At 38.5% G+C, this 26529-nt stretch overlaps 1 protein-coding gene across 1 annotated transcript in view; it reads right to left on the reverse strand.

The window, feature by feature from the left end:
- LOC130923249 (uncharacterized) overlaps nucleotides 1–26529 on the reverse strand; it is a 41227-nt gene that overhangs the window by 4965 nt on the left and 9733 nt on the right. The window contains exons 4-15 of the mRNA XM_057848796.1: nucleotides 25006–25135; nucleotides 24878–24927; nucleotides 24061–24166; nucleotides 23421–23555; nucleotides 23240–23351; nucleotides 23093–23154; nucleotides 18948–19073; nucleotides 18780–18871; nucleotides 18575–18688; nucleotides 15916–16112; nucleotides 15515–15644; nucleotides 6–199 (exon numbers count right to left, since the gene is read on the reverse strand). Coding sequence (XP_057704779.1) covers nucleotides 6–199; nucleotides 15515–15644; nucleotides 15916–16112; nucleotides 18575–18688; nucleotides 18780–18871; nucleotides 18948–19073; nucleotides 23093–23154; nucleotides 23240–23351; nucleotides 23421–23555; nucleotides 24061–24166; nucleotides 24878–24927; nucleotides 25006–25135 — 1448 coding nt within the window. The remainder of the gene's footprint in view (nucleotides 1–5; nucleotides 200–15514; nucleotides 15645–15915; nucleotides 16113–18574; nucleotides 18689–18779; nucleotides 18872–18947; nucleotides 19074–23092; nucleotides 23155–23239; nucleotides 23352–23420; nucleotides 23556–24060; nucleotides 24167–24877; nucleotides 24928–25005; nucleotides 25136–26529) is intronic.

Raw genomic sequence — 26529 nt, forward strand, 5'->3', positions numbered from 1 at the left:
GATACCTGTCATCCACACACAGTTGCGAGTTTTCCACCTTGACCACCACTAACCCAATGCCTTCTGTGTAACAACATGTAAACCCGAAGCAGCCACCAGGTCCACACTGCTCCTGAAAGACCATCAGCATGGCAGGAGACTGTGGTGACACAAGCTGGCTCAGACTCCCAATGGTCGTATTCTTTCTCTGGGTACTCTCCTGAATGCAGAAAACAATATTACTCTATCTCTCTCAATGACAGAAACATACAATTCTAGTTAGTGATATCCCTGTATCGGTGCCCGTTATGAGTATCGGACGGTATCGGTCTTGGTCACAAGATCGGATACAATCCAGTAGTCGTGTATTTACACTACGATCGGGCTTTTCGGATTCTGTAAATCAAACCACCAGGCAAATTTGTCCACTAAGTGAGACTACTGCTCTTTAGAAACTAATGACAGTAACAAAGCATTGTGTAATATTTGTAAAAAAAAAAAAAAATTCTTGAGGAGGTACCAGCAGGGCTCAGTTTAAAGCAAATAATATTATTTGTCATTTACTGGTTATATTATTTTTTGATTTATTTTTACTACCGAATTTTTCGGACTATAAGTCGCAGTTTTTTCATAGTTTGGCTGGGGGTGCGACTTATACTCATGAGCGACTTATGTGTGAAATTATTAACACATTGTGATATCATTTCACATGTTAGTTTGGTGTTTTGGAGTGACACTAATGGTTTGGTAAACTTGTTAGCATGTTCTTTATGCTATAGTTATCTGAATAACTCTTAATCGGTATGGCCACGTTCGCGTTCTGCCTTTGGCAATGTGTGTTCAATTGAATCATTGACTTTTTCATATTGAAATGCATGCTTTTTGTTTGTGGCGCTTTCACGCCCACGTGGGGGCGAGCTCGCACTTGTTTACGCGAAGAAGAGCGCTCACACGCCAGAAGAAGGCCTGCTACGCAGCGTCTCTGAGCAAGTGAGCGAGAGAGAGACACGGCTGCGAACCTACGTTCATTGTTTATGCTTGTAAAATATTTCTACAGAGGCAACGCCTGTGTGTATCATCTTTTCTGTTGTTGTGTGTTTTCCACCCGCGATCGGACACTTAGAGCCAGTTGTGTGGTTGTTTGAACGATGTGCTAATGCTAGCGAACACATGCTAACCGTTTGTTTTGTTGCTGTAATAGCACCTGATTATCATTTATTTACGTTGATGCCAACCTGTTTGGTATCAAGGACGAAATTGATTCGGCAAATTATACGGACGTCCAGCATCGTCATTTGGGAGTTTAGCTCGCTGTATAGCCAGGACCGAGCCGTAGCGTCCTGGTGAGGACAATATATTCGCATTTCGTTGTTCATGCACTGTACACCTATTCAGCATGTTGTTCTCTATTGTATTGTTTTATTAAATTGCCTTTCAAGATGACATATCTGTTCTATTTGTTGGATTTTATCAAGTGAATTTTCCCCAAAAAATGCGACTTATACTCCGGTGTGATTTTATATTTTTTTTTTCTCTTCGTTGGGCATTCTATGGCTGGTGCGACTTATACTCAGGTGCGACTTGTAGTCCGAAAAATACGGTAGTTAAAAAATATAAGTATCAGATCAGGTATTGGCTAAACATATCTTGTAAAATATTGGCTGTGTAGTCAAATAGCATTTGGACAGCGCTAGTTCTAGTCCCAATATTTGATACAATGTGCTAACCGCTCGACAACCAGTGTTGCCAATAACACCTTACTAATCATTGCGTTATTGTAATCTGATTACTTTCTTTCAGTAACGAGCAATCTAACACGTCCATTTTTCCAAACCAGTAATCTGATTAAAGTTGGTTTCCTTAGTGTCTGTGCGTTACTATTTTGTTATTCCCTCACAATATATATGTAGAATGAAGAATATTGTAGTCCTGTACGAAGAGCATTTTGATTAAAAAATGTTAGAAAGGTTCCCGATTTGCGTTCAATTCCATAGTAACCGATCATAGTTACTCCCTGTTTTGAGTCACACACACAAAGTGTTTTGGGACTGAGAAAGGCGTGACGAACGCGGGTGCACATGCGAGCCGAGTGCAGCCATTTGTTCAGATGTACGAGGGAATGTTAATCTGTGTGCGTCCATGAAAGAACTTGAGTATTTTTCCTTCATTCTGGAGGGTTCCAGCGATAGGTTGGAGCCGCTACATGCGCAGCCATTTCGTATCTTTGCCGTTGCAACGGCGGGGAGTCGGCGAGCATTTTTTTGGTATCATATTCCTATTGCACATTTATGCCGTGAGGTGTTGTGTTTGTTTAGCATCTTTGGGATCTGTTGTAAGTCTGATTGAGTGTAAAAGTGCTTAGTTGCCCCTACGTTTTGTGGCCAAATTGACCTCGTGTGTGTACGCCATACTTTCCGGTTGCGCACGCACATTCGTGCCTGCCCCCTCCTTTATGTTTATTACACTGTGCTATTTATTTGTGTGTTGTTGATTATTGTGCAGTCAACTGGCATTGTTTTACATTGGCACTGATATGGTGTTAGGCTTAAACTCTAACCCGAAGTTCAGAATTTTTGACATTAGGCTTAATCTTTGAGTTAGCGGGGGTTTAATTAGTCGGTGGAGTTGATTCCAACAAATTACATGCAATTTGTCGGTTATTTGTTAGTTTCAGGGCTGCGGAGTGGCTAAGCTAGTGCGAGTCAATTGTGGTTGAAATGAACTCCATCGACTAGTTAAACCCCTCTAACGCAAATATTAAGCCTTATGTGAAAAAGTCTGACCTTCCCCTTTAAATTAAATTATCGGAAAGTCAATTGCATGCGATGACATTTTTCTGTTGTCATTCTTATGTTGAGGCAGCAAAGGGAGAGAAATTGGTAAAAAGTAACCGATAACTTACTTTTAAAGTAACTTAGTTACTTTGATAATAAAGTAATCAGTAAAGTAACTGGATTACTTTTTAGGCATAATCAGTAATTAAATTACTTTTCCAAGTATTCTGTGACAATACTGTCAACAACCATAATAATAATTAACAGGAAGATACCCAATATGAAAGGAAGAAACCTAGAAATGGCCCAAAATAAACAGGAAATGACCCGAGATCAACAGAAAGTACATTGGAAATTCCACAAAGCCAACAGGATGTCACCTGATATCAACAGGAAGTGAACTAGAAGTACTCCAAAATAAACAGGAAGTGCCCTAATTGGAGTTTACTGACCAGCAGAGCAAAGCATCCCCATTTCTGCAGAAATTGTATCTTCTAGTAATAATCATACTGTTTAAAAAAAAAAAAAAAAACGTTGATGTTGCGCTTTTATTGGATTGTGTATGTTTATCGTATGAATACTTACATAAATATGTTTAACTGAAAAAGTGAATTTTCATTTAGAATTTGCTAGCATTGAAATGCACAGTAAAAGCTTTATTGCAATGTTACAAATGAAAACAAAGGTAACATACTGTACAGGAGTTGGACAAAATAATGGAAACACCTTGCATTTTGCCATTATAATCATTGAACATAATTGTTAAAGAATGACATGAGGAACATTCTCATGAAGTTGAGCGTCTCGTATGGCCGGCACAATCCCCAGACTTCAACTTAATTGAGCATTTATGGTCAGTTTTAGAGTGTCAATTAAGATGTCCATTTCCACCGCCATCGTTTGTAAAAGAGTTTCTAACTGAAGAACGGCTTAAAATTCCTTTGGAAACAATTCACAGTTTTATGAAAATTAAGGCTGTAATTGCAGCAAAAGGCGGACCTACACCATATTAAATTAGTTTTTGTTGATTTTTATAAGGTGTTGCCAATTTTTTTTGTCCAACCCCCGTACAAACCCCAATTCCTCGTAAATGAGGCAAATTTTTTGGGCATTGTTTTGTTTTTCAAAGGACTATAAAGTATGTGTACATGTGTCTTTGTCCTGACAATGGGACATATGGTCACACTTAAAAAATCACTTAAAATAAGTGCACATACAGTACTTTAAATCACATCATCACATGTAAACATCGTTAAAAGGTTGTGGCATATGTCTCTCGTATATGTAATTTCCTCGGCTACGCAACTTCTAGAAGGGAGACTATTACAGATCCGCTGCGGCGAGGTCCCCGGAAGATAAGACTGAGTGTGCGTCAAAGCTTGCAGACCACCAAGACGTGATGATTAGCGTTTGAGGACATCACACCACAAGTAGCTTGTGGGGATCAGAAATAACTTGTGAGTCTGACCGCTGAATTCCTCGGTTCCCTTATCCAGCTTCTTGGCGTCCTACCCCCGCCCTTTCTCTGTTAGGCGTGTGAATGTTTTACAGCAATTGATGTCGCTTCACAAAGGTCAGGGGTCAAAACAAAAGCTTCTCTCGCCTCAGACATGAGAGCCAGACAGGATGTATCCTCAGAAATGCATCTGAATCTCCTTGGAAAGTACAAGCCAATGCGCACCATTTTCTGTTAGTTGCCCTCAATGTTGGACCGATGCCGAAAGATGGTGGAATTTTTTTTTTTTCATGTTTATCCGCATGATTTGATCAAACACTTAACCCAGTGAGGGCAGCCACAGGCCACATGAACTCAAGACTACATAAGAGATTGAAATGTTACTACAGGCAAGCACTGAAGAAATATGATTTTCTGAATAGAGATTACTATACTGCTACTTACAAAAAAAGGTGCAATATATTTTCTCTGCCATGAACAGTAAAATGATATAGTTTGATGTAGTGTGACAAATCAATCTTTCAACAGACCAGCAAATATGATGACAGATGTTAAGTGATTTTCACCAGTTTGCACACATTCAAACTGTATGGAAAAGAAATATGATATTCAACATACACACTGTTTGGAGGACAGGTGTCAAACTCAAGGCCCGGGGGTAAGACCACACATCATTTTGTGTGGCCCGCGAAAGTATATTCGACTTCATGTTTCTAGCTAAAATAAAAATTTAAAGTGCTCAATGTACGGATTGACAGAAATAAAATTTTTAAACAATCTGGTGCGCACCAGAAAGTTCCCTTTTATAGGCCACAAACTGCGAGTGTGCATCGGACACCAGCAGTTTCGGCGTGCTAAAATGATAATACAGGATTTAGTCGAGCTTTATAGCTGAGTCCAAGATTGAAGTATAGATATTACTTGTTCATCATTACTATTACATTGTCTCATAACGCACTAGAAACAATCGGTGTGCACCAGATAGTTTCTAGTGCGCACCACATACTATCTGGTGCGCACCAGATAGTTTAAATTTATTTTATTTCTGTCAATGTTCCTTTAGGGGCTCTGCATCAATGAAAGATCGAGTACTATAGAAACTACTTAAAATTAAATTAGAGAATATTTACATTTTCCCCATTTTAAAACTTCAAATTAATAGATCTCATAAAAAAACATCGCTATATAATCATAACATGTTTAAAAAGTATTATGATCATTTTTAGAAGTAAAATAAGACAGTATTGAGTTTTATCAATTAAAACAAAATAATGAAATAAATGAGAATATGTATAGTGTTTTTTTTTTTCCTTGAATAAAAATGTTATGAGAATGAAAAAAAAATCTATGAGATAATATGTGCTATTAAAATGCTATGCAAAATTTTGGAAACATAGGGAAACATTTTCTCTCGAATGAAACCTTAACACCAATATGGCGACACCAATATGATACGCACCGGGTCCAGGCTGTGAAAACATTACGAAAACTATTCTGTCCCAGCAAAAGCCGGGGCCCCATGGAGTACAGTCTGTATGCTCAACAATCCCAGTGGTGATAAACAACAAAAAAAGGGCTAGATTGGCGCGAAATAAAAAACGTTCAATCAACTCTGCCAACCTGTTAAGCATAGTATGTCATTCCCAAAACTCACCAGTGAATCCAGTCTGGAATCTGCAATTGGCTCTGCTAAATATCAGATCTTTAGCTGGCAAATCTTTCTTAGTTAATGATTTTATCAGCAAACATAACCTTGACATGATGTTCCTAACAGAAACTTGGTTAGATCAAGATAATAGCTCTACAGTTCTGATTGAGGAAACTCCCACAAACTTCAATTTCTTTAGTGTGCCAAGAACCCATAAGAAAGGAGGTGGGGTTGCCAGTCTGATTAGGGACAGTTTTCAATGCACGAATATTTCATGTGGTCAGTTTGATTCCTTTGAATATATTGTCATTCAGCTAAAAAGTCCTTGCAGAGCTGCCTTGGTAACAATTTACCGACCACCAAAGTATAACACAATGTTTTTTGATGAGTTTACCAAAATGCTGTCTTCTGTCTGCATGGACTTTGATTGTGTTGTTTTAGTGGGTGACTTTAACATTTATGTTGATAATCCTGAAGAAGGATGTGCTAGAGAGCTTTTAAATATTTTGGATACATTTGGTTTATCTCAGCATGTCACAGTTCCAACACATAACAGAGGGCACATACTGGACTTAATAATATCCAAAGGTCTTAACATCTCTGAGGTCACAGTGAATGATGTTGCTCTGTCTGATCACTACTGCATTATGTTTAAAATGACCACCCCTGTCTATCCTCTGAAAAGGGAAACGGAGATGATTAGGAAGCGTTACATAAGTGATAACACTTGTGCGTTATTCACACAGGCCTATGCCTCACCATTAACCCCTACAACAGCTCCAGTGGAAGAACTTGTAAATAGTTTCGGTTCCAGTGTGATGACTGTAATTGACACTATTGCCCCGATTAAGACAAAAACTTTGTCAAGAAAGAAGAGGTCACCCTGGAGAAATGCCATACTAGCTTTAAAACAAAAGCAAGATTGTAGACGAGCAGAACGCAGATGGCGAAAAAACAAACTCCTAGTTTTTTATGTTATCTACAAAGAGAGTCTTCGCAAATACAACCAGGAACTGAAAAATGCTAAACAGTCATATTTTTCAGAGATCATTAGTAGAAACACCAACAATACTCGAACACTATTTTCTGTTGTTGACAAACTGACAAACCCACAAGCATCAATACCTCAGGAATTGGCATCTGAGGTGTCCTGTAATGATTTCGCAGCATTCTTTACACACAAAGTACAAAAGATTAGACAGACTGTGTGCAACTCCAGATTAACAATTGTTACACTAAATGCCTCCCAAAATGTCCCCCACGTCAATCTTAGACAGTTTAGCCTCTTGGACTATGCCACTTTAACAGAAATTGTGTCAAAATTAAAGCCCACAACATCCTGCCTTGACATCCTTCCTTCAAACTTTTTCAAACTTTTTCATTGCATAGCCCCAGACATACTTCAGATTATACTGTAAATACTTCTCTCCAAACAGGAGAGTTTCCACAGACTTTAAAAACTGCAGTAATAAAACCTCTCCTAAAAAAATCGAATCTGGATGCCTCAACCATTAGCAATTACAGGCCAATATCAAATCTGACATTCCTGGGGAAAATTATCGAAAGGGTTTTGTTCGAACAGATCCAGACTTTTATGATGCAAAACAATCTTTTTAACTCATTTCAGTCTGGATTTCGGCCACAACACAGCACCGAAACCGTGCTTATCAAAGTCCTAAATGATATTCGTCGGAATACCGATGCGGGCAAATCATCTGTTCTGTTACTATTGGATCTCAGCGCCGCATTCGACATGGTTGATCACAACATACGACTCAGCAGATTGGAACAGTGGGTAGGGCTTACTGACACTATTCTTCAGTGGTTCACATCCTATTTACATGATAGGGATTTCTTTGTGTCAATCAGAAACTATCAGTCAGAACGAACCAAATTCACGTGTGGAGTCCCTCAAGGGTCAATTCTTGGACCACTCTTATTTAACATCTATATGCTTCCGTTAGCTCAGATAATGGAACAGTATGACATCTCCTATCACGCCTATGCAGATGACACACAACTGTACATTTCTGTGTCCCCACATTATTATAGTCCCTCAGTCTCCCAGAGTAAATGCATTCATCAAATCAATGAATGGATGTGCCAGAATTTTCTCCAGTTAAATGTGGAGAAGACAGAGGTGATCATTTTTGGGCCAAAAAAGGAAAGGTCAAAGATTAGCAGCCAACTTAGCACAATGTCACTTACAGTTGCAAATCAAGTCAGAAACCTTGGCGTAATTATTGACTCAGACCTAAAATTTGATAGCCATCTAAAGTCCGTCACTAAATCCGCTTATTACCACCTAAAAAATATAACCAGAATTAAGGGGCTTCTGACTCAACAAGACATGGAAAAACTCATTTTCAGCAGATTGGACTATTGCAAAGGTATATTTACGGGTCTTGATAAAAAATCAGTCAGGAAGCTGCAGCTAGTACAGAATGCTGCAGCCAGAGTCCTCACAAATACAAGGAAGCTGGACCACATTACACTGGTTTTGAAATCGCTACACTGGCTTCCAGTGAGTCAAAGGATAGACTATAAAATACTGCTCGTCTACAAAACACTTAATGGCATTGGACCAAAATACATGCTTGACTTGTTAGATTCCTATGAGACATCTAGACCCCTAAGGTCGTCTGGAACCGGTCTTCTGCATGTTCCAAGAACAAGAACCATGCAGGGTGAGGCAGCATTTAGTTATTATGCTCCTCCCCTCTGGAACAAGTTACCTGAACGTCTGAAGTATGCTCAAACTGTTAGCTCTTTTAAATCAGGGCTAAAAACGTTTTTGTTTAGCATTGCATAGCCATAACTGGCTATATATTTCAATCTACCTGCTTTCTATTCCTCTTGTGCTTATCTCCATTGCTGATTTCAATTATTATTAGTAGTAGTAGTTTTTGTTTTTGTTTTATTTTTATTTTTGTTTTATTTTTATTTATTTATTTTTATTCTATTTGTGATTAAATGCGATCTTTTGTCTTGGTTTTTACGTTGTATTGATTTAAATGTGATTTGTATGATCTTCATGTGATGTAAAGCACTTTGAATTGCCTTGTGTTGAATTGTGCTATATAAATAAATTTGCCTTGCCTTGCCTTAACTAAGACGTAGCAAGTGTTAAACAAGTATTTAACATCCTGGTTTGGAGCCAAGTGAAATAATTCATTCCAGCCTAAAACTGCCGTGTTACGTGCGATGCATCCTATTTATAGCCCCTTTCAGATATACACTGAACACCGGTTAAATCCTGGGATTTGAACGGGTAACCCTTAAGTCTGAAAGCAACTTCCTCGGTCGACTGACACGGACATTAACCAGGTCACGTCCTAGTATAATGTCTGAGATTTACCCGGGATGCGGCATGTGTGAAAACAACTGTTTAATTCCAGGGTCACAGCCATACGCGGAGATTAAGGGTGTGCCGGGGGGTATAGCCCCCCTAGTGGCTAAAAATGTCATTGCATGTAATTGACTTTCCAATATATGAATTGAAAATTAAGACTTTTAAATTAAAATTAAGCCGGTAAAATGTTGTCTATAAAAGTTGTAAAGCAATAAAACTCACACACGCACACACACACAGCTGGGATGCCTGTATGTATGAGCACGGGCTGACCTAATATCCGTGCATATGTCTTGTAAGTTCATTTTATTGCTGACACTGCGTTTTGGGGTCATCAACATTTTTGCTCCCCCTGCCACAGAAGTCAAACTCCACCTATGGTCACAACGCGAAGGCTGATGACGTAAATATCATGGCAGGCCGATCGTCATTTCCTCTTTCTTCGCAGTAAGATGAAAATCGGTAAACAATTATCGCATTTATCAACACGGCAAACTGGGAAGATGGCAAAATTAAACTGGAAACATAATGAAAATAAATTATGTTCGCATGGACTCACCCAGTAAAAACGTTTTTTTTCTTGGTTATCGTAATTGATATTTTATCCATTGTGCCGCTCATATTATGCATGAAAGTTGCATTTGTTGTTCTTTTGTCTCTTTATCACTCAGATTGCCCCCATTTCAATCTTTTCCTATGCTTACTAAAACACACTTGCATAGTTGATTCTTTAGCTGCACTGCAAAAACACACCTCTAAAACTAGTTAAATTCCCTGGTTTTCAGTGTAAATCTATTAGAAATAAGTGAAATTATCTGTCAGAGCTTAAAGTTAATTTTACTTACTTAGATTTCTTGAAATAATAGAAACGGCTGGCTGAAAATAAGCTTATTTTAAGCAATAAATCAGTATATTAAATCATAAAAAGGCTTGCTTGTAGAAATGTTCTTAATTAAAATAAACATAAAAATAGACATTGTTCAAAATATTATTTGAAAGCAAATATTTCTTGATTTAGGTGAAAAAAGGTTTAGATGTATGGTCTTAATAAGAACAAAAATAGTAATACTTACTTTAAGTAAATGGCCGAATCCGACATGTTAATCTGTTAACTAGTCTTTAACACTCAAAACAAAATGGAGAAAATTATTTGACTACATTTAAGAAAAATTATCTAATTAAGACATTATATATTGCAATGTTCTTAGTTGGTTGAAGTTTGACAAGACTTTCAGACCATTTACATTTCCTAATTCTACACCATTGCAGGACTACACTGCAAATTCCTAACGTCTTAATCAGATTATTTTTCTTACATCTAGTCAAATAATTTTGTCCATCTTGTTTTGTGTGTTAAAGACTAGTTAACAGATTAATGCGTTAGAATATCCCACTTTAAGTAAACATTACTATTTGTTCTTATTAAGCCTATACATCTAAAGGTTGGTCTTTTTTTTTTTAACCTAAATCAAGAAAAATTTGCTTTCAAATAATGTTTTGAACAATATTCTTGAATTAAGAACCTTTCAATATTCAAAAGCTTTTTCTAAGTTTAAATATATTAATTTATTGCTTAAAATAAGTCTGTTAAACTGATTTTCAGCTAGCTACAGTGGGGCAAATAAGTATTTAGTCCACCACTAATTGTGCAAGTTCTCCCATTTGAAAATATTAGAAAGGCCTGTAGTTGTCAGCATGGGTAAACCTCAACCACGACAGACAGAATGTAGGGAAAAAAAACGCAGAAAATCACATTGTTTGATTTTTAAAGAATTTATTTGCAAATCATGGTGGAAAATAAGTATTTCGTCAATACCAAAAGTTCATCTCAATACTTTGTTATGTACCTTTTGTTGGCAATAACGGAGGCCAAACGTTTTCTGTAACGCTTCACAAGCTTTTCACACACTGTTGCTGGTATTTTGGCCCATTTCTCCATGCAGATCTCCTCTAGAGCAGCGATGTTTTGGGGCTGTAGTTGGGCAACACGGACTTTCAACTCCCTCTACAGATTTTCTATGGGGTTGAGATCTGGAGACTGGCTAGGCCACTCCAGGACCTTGAAATACTTTTTACGAAGCCACTCATTGTCATGCTGAAAGACCCAGCCACGTCTCATCTTCAATGCCCTTGCTAATGGAAGGAGATTTTCACTCAAAATCTCTCGATACATGGCCCCATTCATTCTTTCCTTTACACAGATCAGTCTTCCTGGTCCCTATGCAGAAAAACAGCCCCAAAGCATGATGTTTCCACCCCCATGCTTCACAGTGAGTATGGTGCAATTCAGTATTCTTTTTCCTCCAAACACGAGAACCTGTGTTTCTACTAAAAAGTTATTTTTTGGTTTCATCTGACCATAACACATTCTTCCAGTCCTCTTCTGGATCATCCAAATGCTCTCTAGTGAACCACAGATGGGCCTGAACGTGTATACTTTCTTCAGCTGAGGGACACATCTGGCAGTGCAGGATTTGAGTCCCTGGCGGCGCATTGTGTTACTGATAGTAGCCTTTGTTACTGTGGTCCCAGCTCTCTGTAGGTCATTCACTAGGTCCCCCCGTGTCATTCTGGGATTTTTGCTCACCGTTCTTGTTATCATTTAAACGCCACGGGGTGAGGAGGGAGTTGAAAGTCCGTGTTGCCCAACGACATCCCCAAAACATCACTGCTCTAGACGAGATCTGCATGGAGAAATGGGCCAAAATACCAGCAACAGTGTGTGAAAAGCTGGTGAAGAGTTACAGAAAGCGTTTGGCCTCTGTTATTGCCAACAAAGGGTACATAACAAAGTATTGAGATGAACTTTTGGTATTGGCCAAATACTTATTTTCCACCATGATTTGCAAATAAATTCTTTAAAAATTAAACAATGTGATTTTCTGTTTTTTTTTTTTTCCACATTCTGTCCCTCATGGTTGAGGTTTACCCATGTTGAGAATTACAGGCCTCTCTAATATTTTCAAGTGGGAGAACTTGCACACTTAGTGGTTGACTAAATACTTATTTTCCCCACTGTATCTTTCTTATTTCAAGAAATCTACATGAGTAAAATTTACTTGAAGCACTGGCAGATGAATTTAATTATTTCTACTCGATGTACACTAAAAACTAAGGAATTTAACTAGTTTTAAGGAGGTGTGTTTTTGCAGTGTATAAGAAGTTCCACAGTAGTGTAATTTCACTGTCATTGTATAAATACAAACCACTGGGTATGCGCATGCAAGTACACACAGGTTCTTTTCAAACAAAAGTCCATGAGCGAGCAGAGACAAGCCAATACATTATTCTTTCAATTTCCCCTCTTTAAGAGTCTGTCTGAAGTTTTTTGTCCGAGCTAAGACGCTTATTTAAAATCATTTCCGCTATTTGTTGTGCTTCCCCTCCACCCTTCGCACTCTTCCCTCTGTTTCTCTTTCCCTTCCCTCTCGACTGCTTTATTGATGCTCGCCAGTTGGAAGCGATCCGTGGAGATTAGACGGCCAATGATGAAATATTTCCTTATTGTCTGCAATGCGGGGCAGCCTACGAGACCAAATACAGGGCGGTCTGCTCCTTATTAGAGCAGTGGCTCCATCAGTTCCCAGGCTGCTCCTCAGTCCTGACCTGTGTGTTAACTCTGATTAGGTCATATGATAAACATTTACGCTGCTGCTTTTCCCACAAGCTCGGCACCTAAAAAAGCGTGGCCCTGGGGCAGCAACGTGACACGGGGCACCATTCAAAGCCCAAGCCGCGTGTGTCCTTTCATGGCACCTCGTTAGGCCTTCTGCAGCGGGATAAAAGGCCCACATTAAAAAAGAAGTGGGCTCCTCCGGGGATAGATGGAGATAGTTTTACACATCCTGGTCTATTTCTCTGTTGCACTTTCCCGGTGCCTTTTGTCGCGCACATTCCATTGTTGGTATGGTCACAGGCTCTCGGATGTCGGCGTTAAAACAACATTTTCTCAGATGATGTGCATGACCATCCAGAACTTGTGTGTGGGACACCCTGCCCAGCTTCAACCGACGGCCGAGTAGAGTTAATGCGCCATTGTGTTGTCACTCGGGAGAATGGTTGTGATAGGATCAAAGATGATGGCCATAATAGGGTCACTGACCTTGACACGAGGAAGTCATTTATACCTTCTACGTCTCACATCTATTGTTACTTAAAGAACAATACAAGAGCTTCACAGTGATGAACTAGAATGTTAGTCAGCTCATTACAAATCTGTTAACTTTTTGTTTTTTTAAATGATGCACTTACTTGTGTGTGTGTGTTTGTTTTTTTGTGCCTGTGCATCTGTTTATTACGAAGGGGTATACTTCCTATTAAGTAGCACAAGGTAACATAAGATACTATAAATGAACAGACATGCCATTATTGATTCTAGAAACTGACAGGGACAGACAACACCTTTATCATGTGCCAGATATATTCTCAATCCTTGCACTATTTTAACTAATCAAATGACAGTATTGCAGATTGCCCGCCCTTCATAATTCAACAGAATATTATCCAAAATGTACTGGAGTAACCCCAGAATGCTCCAAATTGTCCAGACTGTTACCAAAAATCAACAGAAGATGACTCCGAGGTGCCCCAAACTGGCTGGAAGTGACACATAAATGCCCCCAAATCAACAGGAAGTGACCAGTGAACAGGAAGTGACCCAAAAATGGCCAAAATGAACCGGAAATGATCTAAAATGTACAGGAAATGACCCCGAAATGCCCCAAAATGTACAAAATGTGACCAAAAACCTATAGAAATTGACATACAATTTACCCATTGCCCGGCATTGACATCGATAGACATCCAATTCTTTTAAACTGGGGGGACTAGCTGTGAATGCTTATCTTCCAGTGTCATTGATGGCGCTAGCCATCCAATTCATTTTTACTGGTATAGGCGAATGAACATCAGTGGCAACCAATGAGTTAACAAGGAAGTGACGAAGACCATGTCTACGTAGCAGGGTATTTGGTAAAAATAACTTTTTCTACGGTTTGGCCTATTATCCACACGTACATTTTGGGCATTGAAAACAAGGGTTCTTTTTTTGTTCGTTTACATTTTTTTCTTTTCTTTCTTTTCTTTTTTTCTTTTCACCTGTCCTGTTCAGCTGCTTGACATAGAGAGTGGGATTCTGACTGTTCTATTGGTTTGAACAGTTTTAATGTATAACGTGGGGGGTGTTACATACTCCCATTTTGGAGCGAGGGCTCTTAAAAACTCCGTCCAAAGTGAAGATGGGCGAATTCTGCATTTGCGGCGCCATCATGTGGACACTGATAACCGAAGATTTAATTGTGGAAACGTCACATACTGGGAAAAACTTTGTCGTCACACATGAGACCAATGTTTACATCATTTACGGTTTGATCTAATCATTGGACAGGTGCTTTATGCGTATGTTTATTTACAAACTCTTGCAGTGCTTCATATTTATTAAGAACACATGTGAAGGCTGAGGGTATCAGGGACAATTATATTTCGCGCATTGTTATGAATGTACTTAAAAATGAATGAATACGGTTGGCTATGGAAGCTTTTTTTTTCTACAAATGTGCTGGTGTAGACATGATTATTTTCTCCGGACGTATTCGGGCAGTATTCTTGGTTTTAAAAAAAAAAAACCCTGCTAGGTGCAGACCCATAGGGGAGCATAGTACCACACGCAATTGCATTTTCTACTTTATATTAGGTGTTGTTTTGTCCCTTTAAGATGGCAACACTGATGGCGCAGTGACCAAAAGTTTGTATGGTAAATGGACAGTACTTATATAGGGCATTTATGTACATGGTTACCATGCCCAAAGTGCTTTACATTAGCACACATTTACCCATTCACGCACCAATGGTGCTGCTGCCATGCATTGGAGGCAAATTTTGGGTTCAGTGCTTTGCCCAAGGTCACTTCGACAGTGGGCAGTCGTAGCCGGGAATCGACCCGCTGAAGGACAACTCCAGCTACAAACTGGGCCACGGCCACATATGTATAAAATTCTGGTCGCTGGACTCAAAACTTCAAAATTGTTAGACTAAAATTTCAAATTATGTTCTTACAATACACCGTTGTATGTAATCCAAACTAATTGAAACTTGACCATGACATCAAATGCTCCTTGGCTTTTCCTGCTTGGTGGCAAAATGCACTCTGAACTCAGTATATATTTAGCAATCAAAACCTGATTATTCACACACTAGACCTTTTCTCATATACAAACTGATATTTTGTCAAGCTGTTCACTAAACGTGTTTTAATGTCAACATTATGCCATTCCATGCCAGTCTCATACTACATTTTAGCTAAGTACCTTAATATAACTGTCCTGCAGGACATTCTGGAGATGTGCAACCTGTCGATTGAGATGTACCATGGAGATTTCCTCCTTAAACACCTGGCAGTTGAGCTTCATCTTCTCCAAAAGACGAACATCCAGCTGTCTGGATGGAGAGACAAAACGTGAAGTCACTGGAACAAATGGAGTAAACTTTATTTAAATCGTATATGACAATGGCAATCAAAACCAAACCATGTTATCTTGGAGAAGGCACAAGTGTTTGTCACTTCTCATATATTAGAGCTTGTTTTAGCCATATCTAATCAAATGGCCAGTAAAATGTAACACATTTTAAATATTTGGCTACAAAATACAATCAGGTGTCTTACAAATACCGGTCTATAATGAGATTGTCAGCAAAGAAGACATTTTACTTCTTCCTGTGGGCAGCGGTGTTGTTGATGTGCTCTCGGAGGGTGTGGAGACTTTCTCTCTTGTCAGTCAATCTTCTGTGGAGAACTTTTAGTTTCTGCTCCAATGCAGCTGAGCCCAGCATTTCTAAATTCCCATCCCCATCTGAGTTCTTTAATTCCGAGCAGAAAGCCACTAGGCCGAGGTGGAGCTCTTGCACCTTAAAGGCATGAGAAGTCAATCACTGCACAGTACATTGATGGATTATATTGCAATTGCAGAAAAATAAGTTAACCCTTTTTATGGAGTATAAAGTATGCAACTCATTGACTGCCATTGACAGCACTAGACGTACAATCCATTTTAATTGGGAGAGGCTGGCAACGATCATTTGCTGACAGCCTCTCCGAGTACTATTTGATTTTTTATTTTATTTTTTTTAAGTAAACTTTAGTGTGTTAATAGGGACCATCACCAAAGTGTATTTCTCATTTTATTCCTATTAAATTCATCAATTTTGCTTTTATAAACATTTTATGAATGTTATACTTCATTAGAAAATTAAATTAAAAAAAACAACAAAAAAAACCATCAGTAATGAATAATGATTATAATGTGCCCAGAGATGGGTAGAGTAACCAAAATTTTACTCAAGTAAGAGTAGCATTATTTCATAATAATATTTTACAAGAAAAAAAAAGTAATCATGCAAAAAATATACTCAAGTACAAGTAAAAAGTATTTGGTTAAAAGAATACTCAAGTAATGAGTAACATTGTGAGTAACTGCTTAAGATGTTTGATTTTTTTTTTTTCTCGGCACCAAGTTATCTATATGAACTGTTATTATTATACTGTACTATAGCATATAACATAACCACATTAAGCCAAAGAAATACAAAAAAACAACAACATTGAATTCCAGCGAGAGAAAAAAAATCTACAGAAATTAGACATTATTCATCCAAAGACCATGATTGCCCTCTAGTGGAGAAAACATATTTCCTATTATGAAACTAAACGAATCATATCTCCGGTTTTCCGTGGTCAATCAATGCCAAAAACTGAACGATATTAAAATTCGTGCTTTCCACTCATGCTGATGGCTATGTAAAACATTTTTTTTTTTTTTTTTTTTTTTTAATTTATATAACAGTACTTTAAAGATGCCACATGATTGAACAGGCTGGCGTAATCATAGATCGGTAAGCTTGACTGCAAGCAAGATTGGTATAATGGAGTCATGTGATTGTTGTTGCAACGTCTCATCAGTGAAACTGGTTGAGCTACTGTTGGCATCTGTGGCAAAAAAAAAAAATCTATCTATCAATCTAATATGTAGAATAAAGATCAACCAATGAGGTTTCTGCTAAAACAAGCAGCACCTGACTGCAATCAACTGATTACAGGTAGTCATTGAATATAACGGCATTTAACACAATGTGCCTCACAGTATCTTATTTTTGACTTTTTCTTATTAATATGATGTTTAATATATGTTTGTTGAAAGTTACCGTAATTTTCGCACTATAAGGCGCACCTGACTATAAGCCGCCACCCACCAAATTTGACACAAAAACATCATTTGTTCATAGATAAGCCGCACTGGACAATAAGCCGTAGCTGTCCTCCCTGTATTATGGGATATTTACACAAAAAGATATTAACCGGTAAGACTTTATTTGACAGCGGCATCATAAAACTGTCATAAGACCAAATGAACCACCATGAAGCTTTGAACCAATTGGCTGCAAAGCTTCATTGCTTCAAGGAGCTTCATTTGGCCATCACTGCTGCCTTAGGGGAGACAGTCAACCTCTGCTGCCACCTGTTGCACACACTGTTGTAGTCCAACAAGCCTCCTAGCATGCATTGCAGCGCTCAAGATGTACTGTAAATAACAATCAAAACTCATGTTCATTCTAATTATTTCTTCAGTTACTTTTCCAGTTGTATCATTAATTGCTTGCTCTGGTATTTGGGGACACGTTATTTGACAGTGGCGCCATAAAAGCCATCATAATTATGACATTACACTGCCATGACCATTAATGAATGCTTATGACAGATGTCATTTTGTGTCATCCGGCAAATTATCTCACTTTTGAATAGATGTAAAAGATCCGAGCTGGACATAAATGGAGTGTAGGTGACATAATTTGCTGAATGATACTTAATGGCATTTGTCAGAAGCATTCATTAATGCCCATAATAGTGTCATGTGTCATGGCAGTCTTATGACGCCACTGTCAAATAAAGTGTTACCAAATAAGCCGCACTGGACTATAAGCCGCAGGATTCAAAATGAGGGAAAAAGCTAGCGGTTTATAGTCCGAAAATTACGGTAGCTTGAGGTTATGGGGTATTTTGGGGTACTTAAAGCGTTAATTCTGATTTACGCAGAAATTCGGGTTACTTCTCCAGCCTAGGAACGGAACTCGTTCACAACCCGACTATCTGTACACATACAAAACACCAGATTCGTGAAAATATATTCATCTCGTTTGGTTGGAATGAAATCCAGCAACCATTGCAGCCCTTTGAGGACCGGTTTGGCACCCTCGATGTTAATATTTTGGACTACATAACCAAAAAGGCTGTTGTTACGTCTTTATGATGTTAAATTATTTTAGATTACCAAAAAAACTCATTTCCTTATTAAGGGCTAAAGATCAGCTCTAACCTGGAGGATGACATTTTGTAGTGACTCCACCTGCAGGTTCAGCTCTCTGATTCTGTCCTCCTTTTGTATTCCACTGGACCTGTTGACCTCTGGGCTATTCTGGGAGGTTGGATTCTGTAGTGCAAAGCCAGTAATTATTATCATTTTTGGAAAATATCAGAGGATTTATGTTTTTAAAAACAGCAACAACAATTACCAGCCTTACTCTTTTACACAAATGCAGCTCCAGCTGCCTGTCAGATGGGGATGTCAGCAGACTCCCAATCTGCTGCTCCTGTGAGAGCTCAGCCGTGGAATCTGGAAATAAAAGCAGATGTGCACATGATGTCTTCATGCCGTTGGGATGAACAGCAATATGTTTTTTTTTTGGTACCTTTCTGCTCTTTCAGTGAAAAAAGGCTCCTGTCATCCGTCATGCCCAGCATTCTGAGACATGAATCAATTATTTTGCAAATTGTTGTTTCCTTAGGGGTTCTGAGGTGAACTATTCGCTCTGATGCTACAACACATGACACATTTATGTTAGCACACAATACTTACTGAATATGTCCTTTTCATGTGGGGTACAGGTGGTGTACCCCTCTGTATGTGTCCCCAGCATTTGCAAAATATAGACAAATAACAATACACATTCACATTAACTCATATAATATGACTTAACGTGTATATTTTCAGAATGTAGTCGGAAGTATGTGTATTCTGGGAACTCCCACACAAGCACAGGGAAGAGTATGCAAACTCCACACAAGAAGGCCAGAACCGAGATTTGAACCCAAGCCTCATTGTGAGACAGACGTGCAAACCACCAGACCACCATGTTGCCTCCTATAATTATAATTTAACTAAATAATATTGTCCTCCCAAATCATACAACCGCATTGAATGCAGTGCCATTTTTCATGTCAGCTCCATACAAATTGGAATTCCATATAATATCCGGAACAATATCCCGTTCTGAAAAATTCATTGTGCACTGCCAAAAATAGGAGTACCGTAAGAGTTGAAATTTGTCCCTCAAGTTGACAGGGATTCTCAAATAAAAGTTAAAGTTTGCAGAAGTTATATAAACCCTTGGTCGGGAAGAGCGAAAGACAAACATGAATTATAGACGGATTATGGACAAAGAGTGTACCGTATATTGTTGGTTTTCACATTGAAACTAATGTAGTAATAATGTTGTTCATTGTTGTATATTGACTAAAGTTAAAAAAAAAAAAAAAAAAAAAAAATCATAATGAAAATTTCAATTTGGTACACTCATTCCTGAACTCCCCCCCCCCCCCCCCCCCCAAAAAAAAAAAAAAAAAAATGTAGTTCAAAATGAAACAATCAATCAGCTTTCACATGTTTTTCTTTCTGTTTTGCTTGAAATTCTTTCCTGGATTTATCTTCTGCACACTTGTTAGCGTCACACACGCACAGCTCCGCCTTATCAAGTCAACTTGGCACAACTTTATTTATAAAGCACTTTAGATCAGACCTGAACTACAACATCGACAACAATACAAAAGAACTCTCTTTACATTGGCAGTTCGTAAACATGATGACTTATTGGCAGAGGTGGATAGAGTAGCGAAAAATTTTACTTTTAAGTAAGAGTAGCTTTACTTCAAAATAATGTTACCCAAGTAAAAGTAGAAGTAGTCATTTAAAAAATGTACTCAAGTACAAGTAAAAAAAGTATTTGGTGAAAATAGTACTCGAGTAATGCATAACATTGTGTATAACCGCTTAAGATGTTTGATTTTTTTTTTTTAAACAATTGTATTTTTTTCTCAGTTATTACATCACAAAGTTTTATTACAGTAATCTATATGAACTGTTATTATTGTACTGTACTATAAACTATTACATAACCATATTAAGCCAAGAAACAAGAAAAAAAATATCATTGAATTTATTGAGAAAAAAAAATACATAAATGAAGCATCATCCATCCAAAGAGCATGAGTGCCCTATAGTGGATAAACATTTCTTATTATGACATGATCGTATCTCCGGTTTTCCGTGGTCAATCGGTACCAAATAAAATCTTCAGAGACAGGTTGAAATCCGCGTTTACAAGTCATGTTGACCACAGCGCTCTCAGTAAAATAACAGTTTATTTTGCTTTAAAGATGCCACGTGATTGAACAAGCCGACGCTTTAACAGAATGGCAAGCTTGAGTCTGATTGGTATAATGGAGTCATGTGATTATTGTTGCGACGTGTCATTGGTGAAACTGGTAAAGCCACTGTTGACATCCGTGGCAAAAAAAAAAAAAAAAAAAAAAAAAAAAAGTAAAAGTAAAATCTAATATATTGAATAAAGAAGAAAAATGTAACGACTGATGTAGTCCAAAGTAGTGGAGTATGAGTGGTGTTTCTTCTTCACAAATCTACTCAAGTAAAGGTAATAGTATGGCTTTGTAAAACTACTCTTAGAATACATTTTTCTCAAAAAGCTATGCAAAAAGTTACTCGAGTAGATGTAACAGAGTAAATATAACACGTTATAACCCACCTCTGCTTATTGGCACTTATGTAAGTGTAGTAGTGGGCGATATGACGATATTAAATCGTTAAGTACTTAAATATGTTGGCGATCTCATAAAACTGAAAGATCATTAAATCGTATATGGTGTTCCAAAAGTGTCATATTTTGTTGTTCATTGACTTTTACTTTCACGTTGATTGCATATGTTGATAACATATGTACTATTTATATTAAGACATTTTCAGAAAGCTTATTGGCTTAAACTGTTTTTTTTTTTCTTTTAGGGTTTTACTTTCATGTTTTTTATGACAAAATGGTCAGTAATGTGCAAATTATTGTGACGAAATTATGATCATGATTTTTCTTTTTTAAAATCGTGATATGATCTTTTTGCCATATTGCCAACATCATTGTGAGTTGTATAGTGGTATGAAAAAGTATCTGAACCTTTTGGAATTTCTCACATTTCTGCATAAAATCACCATCAAATCTGATCTGATCGTTGTCAAAATCACATGGATGACAAAAAAACTGTCTGCTTTAACTAAAACCACCATTTATAGATTTTCATAATTTATCGAGGCTAGTATGCCAACAATGACAGAAGGGGGGAAAATAAGTGAGTGAACCATCACATTTAATATTTTGTGGCCCTCCCTTTGGCAGCATTAACTTAAACTAGATGATTCCTGTAGCTGCAGATCAGTCGGGTACATCGATCAGGACTAATCTTGGCCCATTCTTCTCTACAAAACTGCTGTATTTCAGTCTGATCCTGGGATGTCAGGCATGAATCCCTGTCTTTAGGTCATGCAACAGCATCTCAATGGGGTTCCAGTCTGGACTTTGACTTGGTCACATCACAATGTCTATTTTGTCCTTCTGAAACCATTTTGAAGTTGATTTACTTCTGTGTTTTGGATCATTGTCTTGTTGCAGCATCCATTCTCTTTTTAGCTTCAACTGTCTGACAGACGGCCTCAGGTTTTCCTGCAAAACATCCTGATAAACTTTTGAATTCATTCTTCCATTGATGATTGCAAGTTGTCCAGACCCTGAGGTAGCAAAACAGCCCCAAATCATGATGCTCCCTCCACCATGCTTCACTGTGGGGATGAGGTGTTGATGTTGGTGAGCTGTTCCATTTTTCCTCCACAAATGACATTGTGTGTTCCTCCCAAACAATTCAACTTTGGTTTCATCAGTCCACAAAATCTTTTGCCAAAAGTTCTGTGGAGTGTCCAAGTGCTTTTTTGCAAACATTAAATGAGCAACAATTTTTTTTTACTGCAGTGGCTTCCTCTGTGGTGTCCTCCCATGAACACCATTATTGGCCATAGTCATCTTTGATGCACGGCCACTGCTTGGGAGAGAAGCAACAGTGCCAAACTCTCTCCATTTGTAGACAACTTCTCTGACTGTTGATTGATGAACATCCAGACTTTTAGAGATGGTTTTGTATCCTTTCCCGACTTTATACAAATCAACAATCCTTGATCGCAGGTGTTCAGACAGCTCTTTTGACCGAGCCAAGATGCACATCAGAAAACGCTTCTCATCAAGACAATTCTTACCAGGTTTGTGTTTTATAGTGGGCAGGGCAGCTTTAAACCACTCATCAGTGATTGGGCACACACCTACCTGATTTAAATTGTTTGGTAAAAATTATTGCTCTTGAAAGTTTCATTTGGCAGAGGGTTCACTTACCTTTTTCCCCCTTGTGTCATTGTTTGCATGCTATCCTCATTAAAATATGAAAACATATAAATGTTTGGGTGGTTTTAGTTAAAGCAGACACTGTATTTTCATCTTTGTGATTTTGACGAAGGTCAGATAACATTTGTTGGTGAGTTTATGCAGAAATGTGAGAAATTCCAAAAGGTTCAGACATTTTTTCATACCACTGTATATAATTCACCCAGAGAATTCAATTTCCAACTACCGTGATTTTGTTCACTTCTGATGGGTTTTATCTTGGGTCTGTACCAGTTTCCTGAATTTTCTGAATTTCATCAGAAACCACTTCCTACCCCAATTCTTACCATTAATAGTGACCTCGATCAAATGTGAATTCCTCTGTGCCAAGCCATTTTGGTTGTTGTGCCTAGTATTGAAAAACCCAACAACAACAACATTGACTCAGGTTTATAATGCAAATAGGCATTGTGAGCGACAAGGGTAGATTGTACCTGATCCTGAGGGACGGTCTGCTCATGCTCAGACAGTTTACGTGTGGAGAGGATTTTGATTTGATCATTGGCGTGAGATTCTCTTCGACGTGATTAAACCTGAAAGATCCTACTGAAAAGTGAACATTTCAGTTTACTTCAAAAGTGTTAAAACATTTGTCTTGGTGTATCAGAAGCGTACCACAAGTATTTGGTGGGTGCAGCTCATTATAAATAGCAGAAAGTAGCTGCTCTTTTTCTTTTAGTGTGTTGATGTGGAGGGTGTCGAGGATGTTGACATCAATAGACGCGATGTCTGCTCCACACAAATTTGCCTCTGCAACACAAAGGGTCATGTTGATGCTTAAAATCTAATTATTTTAGTACATTTGGATATAATGAAATGTCTCAGTAATCCAGTTTCCAAATCAGATATTTTTATTGTAATATTATCATTTATTTCACCCATTTCATGAACTTGATCAACATACTCTGACATCAGTTTTAAAACTGGAAAGAAACATCACTGGAGCAAATCTATTCGATTATTGTGATGGCCATGACAACTTTATTACCGCAGGAACTAAATCTTGGTTGTGCGCTATAAATACTCGTAAAATGTAAATCGTAAATCTATCACACCAGAGCCCTTTGAAGAAAATACGATCCTGTATCTGACTCTGATTATGAAATTGTCTATTTAAAATTGAATACATGAATTCTTTTATCTTTGATTTTATTTGAAATAGCTGAATAACACATCATCTGCCTTGCACGTTAACATGAAAATGTCTGGCTTTGTTATGCAGCCACTGGGTTGGGAAGGGCGGCATGCAACTTACCTTGGATGAAAGGGAGACATTTTTGCAATCCAATGCTGGTGAACCACTGGCAAGTCTCATTTGTGTTTCGCTCCCTTAGAGATTTGGCCTCCTGCCTGTCAGCCGTCTAGAGGGCGAAGAGGAGAGCATTCATACCTACGATTCATGACTAATGTGCTTTCCAATCTGTGAATAATTTTGAACAAAGTTATAATGATGGCGTAATTATATCATCCTACTCAATAACCCTTTTGTGTTTGTGTTAACTGTAGTTCGTTTGATGAAAACAGGAAACACTCCAGTAAGCATCTGGTGCTTTTACTGCAGAGTGAAAAAATTTGTGTTTGATATCAAACGATGAATCATGAAACATGATCCACAACAGTTCAGACTTTAGTTTCAGGTATTTGCATCTGGCTCTGATACAAAATTTTAGGGAATGCAATATTTTTCCCCAAAACATATTTTCATTAATCATTAGTATTGGCCAGTGACCACACCTAGCTGACCTACTGTACTTACCTAGCCTTATATTCATTCGTCTCTCAATCGACTATAACATGCAAGTGCTGATCATGTCTTTAAATACTAATAATAATAATAAATAACTGCATTAAGATATTTCCATTTAGTGTGAATACACGTGTCGCTAAGGATACAGATATTACTCTGTAAATCCTGGACACTAACACTGAAATCCTGAGGCTATTTTCAGAGCCATTGCTTTGACAGCTCTAGAGATCTGGGAAATATAAACAGAGCATAATCTGCAATCGCAGTCAATTTGGGTCGTGTGCTGATGCCACCCTGAAGGCTCTGCTGTGATGGTACACAGTACCTTCCCTGGGATGTTTCCATTTTGGTCCTTACATTTGGGAAGGCATGACGCTACAGGAAAACAGTGTGATGGTTAAATTTGCTGTTATATGAATTAATTTGCCTTTATTAAAGCTACAAAAGACCCACCTAAGGTGATACGCCGTTGCCGTGGAGACCTATTGCCTTGTTGTTGCTGGTCTGAGTTCTGGGTTAATGTGTGAGAACTGGCACACCCACTTTCTGTGTCTCTTAAACTGCAGGAGCGAGTGATTGGCCTCTAGAACATTAACAGAACAGAGCAAAAATCCAGTGTCATCAATTTACCACTACGGGTTGTAGAGCCTTGCCGACTTTACGACTACACAATGAAACTTAGAGCACAACATCGATCAGTTCTTATTACATTTTGCTTGCGGGGGAGGCAGAGCCGCTTGCATCAGATGAGTGTGGGGAATGAGAATTAATCCATAACCGTAATTCAAAAGTCATCGATTCGGTGAGTAGGTGAAAAACAGTAGTTGGGAAGTTTGAAAAACATTTTCAGTCAGTGGCTGACGGCGACTTGCTTTTTTTTTTATTTTTTTATTTATTAACTTGTCCTATATTAACTTGTCCTATTCAGCTGCTTGACACGGAGGATGGAAATCTGAGTGTCCGATTGGTCTGAACAGTTTTAATGTATCACATGGGATGGCATACTCACTCTGTGATCATTCAATGTACCTCATTTATTAGGAGAAAGCAGTGAACAAGAGGGGGTTATGGGGGGACAGAAGAAAAAAAGGAGAGAGAGAGAAACAGAAGAAGCACAAACAACATGATTTAGCCTGATGACCAATGGGGGGGTTGGGGGGATCAGAAAGATAAGTGATTGGGAGGGGTGGAGTGTAGACAAATCAGCCATGTGGCGTAGAACCCAGTATTTGTGTGTGTCCCTTGTGAGTGTGAGCATGAGCATGTTGGCATCCTATTCTATGCTGTCTGATCGCTAATCCCGACACAGTTTTTCTACTTGAGTGTGTCAGATTGCTAGCCTGGCTCTGCCAGACTATTCTCCCTGTATTTTTCAAACACTGATAGTATAGTCTGGAAACCATCCCATTAACGGCCTTTTCGAGCAGGTACAAAATCAATCGACAAATCAGATTCGTTTATTTGCGTGACGTGTTCTTCACGAGCAACGTCACTCTTGCGCGTCGAAAGTCGTCTCTTCAGCAGCACAGATGGTGAACGGCAGAGCCGAGAATATGTTCCAATCCACGGTAAAATCAGTTTTAAATGACCAAAAACACATCGACACGAGTCATTGACAACAGTCTGTCTTGCGCTAGCCATGTCGAATAAACTCCGCTCTCTTCGTATGTTTACTTCCGCGCGCAAGTCCATCGTCCTGCGGTCGCCATTTTACTAACGTCACGTCTGCCCGTCGCTGATTGGTCCACTCCGCTGTCTGTTTGCTGTGGCTTGCTCCGCCCTGGAAATTGTTTCCGTGGGAATGGTGGCCAGACTCAATAGCTGGAACAGCGTTGAGTCTGGTGTACCAGGCTATCAGATTGCACTTAGTCGTGCGTGAATCCCATTAGACTTGTGAAAGTCCTGCAGACGAGTGGAAATGCCGCACGGGTGCCTCCCTATGACCATGGCCCTTCCCCAGCGAATCGGGGGGGCGAG

The sequence above is a fragment of the Corythoichthys intestinalis genome, chromosome 10 (assembly GCF_030265065.1).
Source record: "Corythoichthys intestinalis isolate RoL2023-P3 chromosome 10, ASM3026506v1, whole genome shotgun sequence".
NCBI classification, from domain to species: domain Eukaryota; kingdom Metazoa; phylum Chordata; class Actinopteri; order Syngnathiformes; family Syngnathidae; genus Corythoichthys; species Corythoichthys intestinalis.